This window comes from Myotis davidii, unplaced genomic scaffold, assembly GCF_000327345.1.
Source record: "Myotis davidii unplaced genomic scaffold, ASM32734v1 scaffold332, whole genome shotgun sequence".
Classification (NCBI taxonomy): domain Eukaryota; kingdom Metazoa; phylum Chordata; class Mammalia; order Chiroptera; family Vespertilionidae; genus Myotis; species Myotis davidii.
The window spans coordinates 7,702,526-7,708,887 of record NW_006285779.1 but is presented as its reverse complement, the minus strand read 5'-3'; the positions used below and the strand labels follow the sequence as shown (position 1 = coordinate 7,708,887).

Here is a 6,362-nt window from a genome sequence, read left to right as displayed (position 1 = left end):
TATGAATATCTTTTTAAATGCAATTGTTAAAAAGCTGGCATGAACCTGTCTGATAGAAGACAATTTTCCTATTCTCTGAGTCATAACTGAGCCCCCATGGGGGTCCCTGCTAACTCCTATCCTTTACCCTCCAACAGCCTGTTCTTTGCCCACCTGTATCTCTGCCCATGAAAATTACACAGGAATGCACTTGGCTTGTTTGAGAATCACATTTTCTTTCTATAGTCACTTCTACTTCAGTAATTTTACAGAAGGCAAAATATACTCTCTAATCCAAATACTGCTAGCAAAGGGAAACCTTTTTACTCCTCTCCAATATGCACAGTGGACTCTGTGACTCGGCCTGGCATACATAAGCAAATGACATGCTCTTACGACCTCCAAAATGATTTCTCCTAAACACTGGCATCCTTCAGGGAAAGGGAAAAAACACCAGAGTTAAGGTTTCAGATATCTCATGTAGAAGCTCTGCTCAATTAGTTTTTCCTCTTTAAATACATACTATATTAAAAGGGTACAAAGTGAAGTTATAGGGTGATATAAAGTATGATAAAAATTAGATGTATGTATTAGGATGGAGGTAAAATATTTTTTCCTATATCACATTTAATACTAATTGTCTCTAAGTGATAAAATTTAGGTTATTTTAATCAAATGTCTCCTTTTTCACTCATTTCAACTTTTAACTTTTTCTATAGTTCTCATTTATGATAATGATTTGTATAAACTTTTCAGGGGTGCCTAACTCATGATAAATCTGCAATAAATATTTGTTAAAGATTGACTATTTAAAGGAAGCAATACAAAAACACCTTATAATTGCCATTCAGAGATAAGACTTAATACCCTTATATAGAATTTTCCAGTTTTTATTTATTTAAAAAATCATATAAAATATTTTGAAGATGGGATTTTTGTAACCTCTCCCTCTCTTTTTTCTTATCTCCTCTTTCCCCCATATTTCTTTCTCCCTGACTCTCCCATTAAAATTAGAGAAAATTAGCTACCAGCTGGCTTAGAAATGCATGCCAGCAGCAAAGTGACCCCTTTGCTAGGGTTTGAAATATCAAAAACCCTGTGAATTGACTCAGCAAAGATTTCTAGGTACCTTCATTAAGGGTATGGCCTTCTGGAAAGGGACTCAGCGTCCCTCTGTCCTGGACATTGCAAAACTGCATTTTTCTTTTGCAGGCATTTTCAGCTTATTACTATGTGATGAATTTTTTAAATCTCACATCAGAGGAACACCTCTCTCAGGAAGACATAACTGACAGGATGGAAAATTTCTGCTCTCGGCCTTGGAAAGATGTAAGTAACTAGAAATAGCATTTGTTACCATTGTTCTATGTCCTTGACAACAAGGAGCATGTGAGTCTGCCCTTTAAGTCGTGCTAATTTGACCACAATACAGGAAACATGTTAGGGAAGTCCAAATGGTGCATTCAGAAGTGAGTTCATCAGCATTTCTTGATAACTTGGCATTCAGTAGCTTAAAACAAGGTCTTATTTTTCTCACCTAAAGTGAGGTCTGGTGGTAGGCAGCTGCTGGCATGGGGTCAGCAATTTGACTCTATCTCAACCATTCTTGAGTTCTGTTGTTATGTCTCTTTTCATTCTCTCTCTCTCTCTCTCTCTCTCTCTGTTATTTCTTACCTGAGGATATTTTTCCCATTGATTTTTAGAGAAAGAGTCGAAGGGAGGGGGGAGATGGAGAGCGAGAAACATTAATGTGAGAGAGAGAGACATCGACTGGTCGCCTCCAGCACATACCCCGATGGGGGTGGGCTTGAACCTGCAACCCTAGTATGTGCCCTTGACCATCAATCGAACCTGAGATCCTTTGGTGCTCGGGCTGATACTCTAACCACCAAAAACACTGGCCAGGGCTATGTCTATTTTCTGATGGACACAAGATCTAGCTTCAGGGATTGCAGCTATGTTCAAGGTCAGAAGAAGGGTAGAGCCAGATATGTCTGTCCCTTTTCATAGCAAGCGAAGCTATCCCAGAGGCTCCTTAACAGTTTCTCTTATATCTCTCATTGGCCAAGACTGGCTGGGAAAACAGGGTGCAGGATTTTATGACTGGTTTAGAGTCTTAGATCCATCACTGAGCTGCTTCCTGGACCTGGGCATGTTGTCACTCACTCCCCTATCCAAACACCCAAAAAAGAGTTTTATTAGCAAGAAAGATGGGCAATTCACAGAACCTGCCACAGACACCACTGCCTAGGTCCAGATATCTCCTACTTACTCATAAATTTGAAAGCACAAACTTTTTCTTGTCTGAGGCACTGAGTCATTCAAGATTTGGCACTATTTGATGAAAGTTTCCAGGAAGAAGAGAGCTATGGGGTCTACTCTGATTTTAAAAAAGACATCATCTAGGAGTAGTGCAAAACAGCGGCTGTTTTAAGCTAACACAGTTGCAAAAGTGAATGATTTCATTCTGAAAAAATGTAATTAACTAAAAATGGATGCTGTTCCCATCTGCACTGACAAAGGGGAAAGGAAGGTTGTGCAAGAGCCTGGAGGTTTGGAATTCTCCTTAGGTATTTTGTCTGAGTTAAAGAAAGGGTAATCAGGGCTTTTCAAAAGACCTGCTCAAATATGCCCCAACACCTTACAAAACAGTTAGGGGAGGCATTTTGCAGTTGATGATGATCTGTGGAGGAAGACCTTGAAGTTGTGGAAATTAGACATCAGGCTGCCAAGAAAGTAAATTTAGGCTGCACTTTGAAAAAAAAAAATTACTTCATGTTCCAAAGGAAAGCTCTGTCAGATTTCTCTCCTTACTCTCATCCACTTTATTTTAAAAAAATATGTTATTGATTTCAGAGAGGAAGGGAGAGGGAGAGATAGAAACATCAATGACGAGAGAGAATTATTGATCGGCTGCCTCCTGCACACACACTGGGGGATCGAGTCCACAACCAGGACATGTGCCCTGACTGGAAATTAAACTGTGATCTCCTGGTTCATAGGTTGATGCTCAACCACTGAGCCATGCCAGCCAGGCTCATCCACTTTTTATTTCCTCAGATTACATTTACATTTGGTTGCAGACCTGCAGGTCTACTCAATTAAGTCACATGAGGAATTGCTCAGAGGCTGAGGCCCTGGAAGCAAGGTCAGGAAAACCTGCATTTGTGAGAAATTCTGAAACATTTGGTGGGGAGGGATGTGGGAATACAGGGTGGGTGGGGGTGGAGTTGCAGGTGAGTGAGACCCAGACCCTCACCCAGAGCCTAGAATGCTGAGATGGGTGTTATGACCCAGTGTTTTTTCTAATTGCATTGTCCATCAGTGTGGAAAGCATTGTGTGTGTGTGTGTGTGTGTGTGAGTGTGAAATATTCTGTTATGGGGTAACTCTTTTCTTCTTTTCCTGCTAACTTCAACATGAGGAAGGACTGATACCCGTCTGACTTTAGTTTGGGAATGTCCTTCTAGACACCTTCGGCAGACAATTGTTAAGCATATATTATGTACTGAAAGGTGGGCTAGCTGCTTTATAATTCTATAACCGTACTGCCTGTCCTTACTTTGGCAGGGGAAATAAAATGTAAAAGAGGGTGAACCATCGCCCTATTTGGAGAGCACTTAGTATTAAATGCACAAACGTTAGGGGTGTAAAAGGCGATGGAATGAAGAAATACAAACTGTCTTAATGTAAAGTACAGCACAGGTAAATAGTCAATGATATTAAAATAATTACCTATGGTGTCAGGTAAGTACTAGACTTACTGGGGTGATCACTTTGTAAGTTACATAAATGTGTAATCGCTATGTTGTACACCTGAAACTAATATATTTTATGTCAACTGTAACTGAAAAAAACAATAACATGATCAATTCTGGATTGATGAACTAGGTAGATGACTTTGGCTTCTATATTGTTAGCCTGTATCGTAATTAGTCCTCAGCAAGTTAGACTGCATAGCCAATGTACAGTCCCTAGAACAGTGGTTCTCAACCTTCCTAATGCCATGACTCTTTAATGAAGTTCCTCATGTTGTGGTGACCCCCAATTTCATTGTTACAAATTGAACATAAAGCATAGTGATTAATCACAAAAACAATATGTAATTATATGTGTTTTCCGATGGTCTTAGGTGACCCCTGTGAAAGGGTTGTTCGACCCCCAAAGGGGTCGCGACCCACAGGTTGAGAACCCCTGCCCTAGAAGGAAGAAGGGGATAGAAGTGTTGAAGAATTCAGAGAAATTAGGCCAAAATAGCATTCCCCCAAGGGACAAGCAAGCCTTTAAGAGCCTCTGAGGTTGCAACAGTGGATGTGTGGAATTCTGTATCCCATAGCGGTGGTTTGACAGGCCTGCCAAGACTACATCAAATGGGAAAAGAGGTCTTTTGACAAAGCAAAAGCAAAGTGCAGACAGAAAGGGGCAGGGACCTGGAAAGGCGAAGTCAATTGATATCACACCAAGGTCTCAGGAGAACGTCATATGCAGAGGAGTTGATCAAAGAGTAATTTCAAGACTGTAATAAAAAAGGAAGGTTCCAAGCTGGGTCATTCGAAGAATTCCATCAGAGCAGGACAAAGCAAGCATGGAATCAAGTGTGGAATTAGTTTTCCAGGGATTGAGGGCTGGCAGGAGCTAAGTGAGAAACAGACTCCAGCTACCAGTTAGGGTTTAGAGATAGGACGTTCCTTGTGAGGGGAGAGAAATCTGAGCAAAAGCAGGACAGGCAGGCAGCCAAGAGGTCCTACATATACAACATCTGGTATAGTTCCTGGTATGTGCTTAAAAAATGTTAGTTCTTTCTCTTCCTAGGGTGTACATGGGAGGGAATGCCTATTTCAAGGGCTGAGGAATAGGGCAGAGAAGAAATAACTGGAGCTGAGCTAGCCATGTCCTCGCCTGTTGACTTTAATCGAGGGGAGAAGAGGAGCATAAGGGCACATATTCACAACAACTAGGCAAAGGCAAGGGTGGTAGGTAGCTGTTAAAATCTTTCAGGAGTAGAGTAAGTAAGCACATGCATGACTCAGGTGCAAAAAGAAAAAGTTAGGTAAGGACAGAGGGACAGCAGGTGAGATGTTAGCACTTTCAGCAATCCTGAGCAAAATGCTTCCCACTGTATTCCACAGCTGTTTCTCAAACATTACTATGTACGTGATCACATTCTGTGTTGGCTGTTCTGGGTGAGGAGTAAGTTCCTAGGGCAGCGGTTCTCAACCTGTGGGTCGCAACCCTTTCACAGGGGTCGCCTAAGACCATCGCAAAACACATATATAATTACATATTGTTTTTGTGATTAATCACTATGCTTTAATTATGTTCAATTTGTAACAATGGAAATATATCCTGCATATCAGATATTTACATTACAATTCATAACAGTAGCAAAATTACAGTTATGAAGTAGCAACGAAAATAATTTTATGGTTGGGGGTTACCACAACAGGAGGAACTGTATTAAAGGGTCGCAGCATTAGGAAGGTTGAGAACCACTGTCCTAGGGGATGCTGATGCTACTAGTCCAGAGATTAAACTGGGTGGCTTTTTATGACACTATTTCCTTAAGATGCATATAGAGGCTCTGAATCAGACTGGTCAAGAGCATATAGAAAATTCTGAGTAAACGAAGATTAATGAATTTCTTTTATGCAAGAATTTTCACACCTTTAACATGCTAATCTAATGGTGCAACGCAAGTTTTAGGAGGGATGAAAGTGTTTCTGGCCTACTAAACAGAAACAACTTCTTTCCTGGAGTTCTTGTTACTATCGCATAGAATCTTAGAGGAAAAGTTCCCTAAACAGACTCTGAACTATAAACCCCTGCACCCACTGAAGGAGTGCAGCACCACTCCCCAAGCCCTCTGGAGAGGCCAACTTGCAGGTCTGCATGAGCTGGGGCTCTCCTCTCTCTAGAATAGATCAACTGAAAACGAAGTGGAGAAGTGCCTGTTGTACAAGTATGATATATTTTTCACTTCACTTACAGCTGAAGACACAGTTTGGTGATGTGAAGGAGAAGTACCTGAGCGAATACTGCTTTTCCGGAACCTACATTATCACTCTCCTTTTTGGGGGCTATCATTTCACACCTGATTCCTGGAAGGATATTCATTTCATGGAGGAGGTAATTTGGGTACTTGGTGGGTTGGGGGTGGGGTGATGAGATTGGGCTGTGACTGAAGTAGCTTTGGGTTTGAAAGAGGTAGGAGTCAACCTGATTTAAGTTTTTGCCTGATGTCCTGTTCTACCACTTCACTTCTAACCCAAGCTGGCATTTTGTGCCAAACCCTCCGGGGCTTTGTTGAGTGTAGCTTCAAAGATGAACAATCTGAAAACTCACTGTGAAGAAGGGGATGAGTGGCTGTGAATGGAGGTCTTGGCT

At 41.2% G+C, this 6,362-nt stretch overlaps 1 protein-coding gene across 1 annotated transcript in view; it reads left to right on the top strand.

The window, feature by feature from the left end:
• The window catches only part of ENTPD1 (ectonucleoside triphosphate diphosphohydrolase 1), a 93,128-nt gene that overhangs the window by 81,763 nt on the left and 5,003 nt on the right, over positions 1–6,362 (top strand). The window contains exons 8-9 of the mRNA XM_015559390.1: positions 1,192–1,308; positions 5,967–6,104. Coding sequence (XP_015414876.1) covers positions 1,192–1,308; positions 5,967–6,104 — 255 coding nt within the window. The remainder of the gene's footprint in view (positions 1–1,191; positions 1,309–5,966; positions 6,105–6,362) is intronic.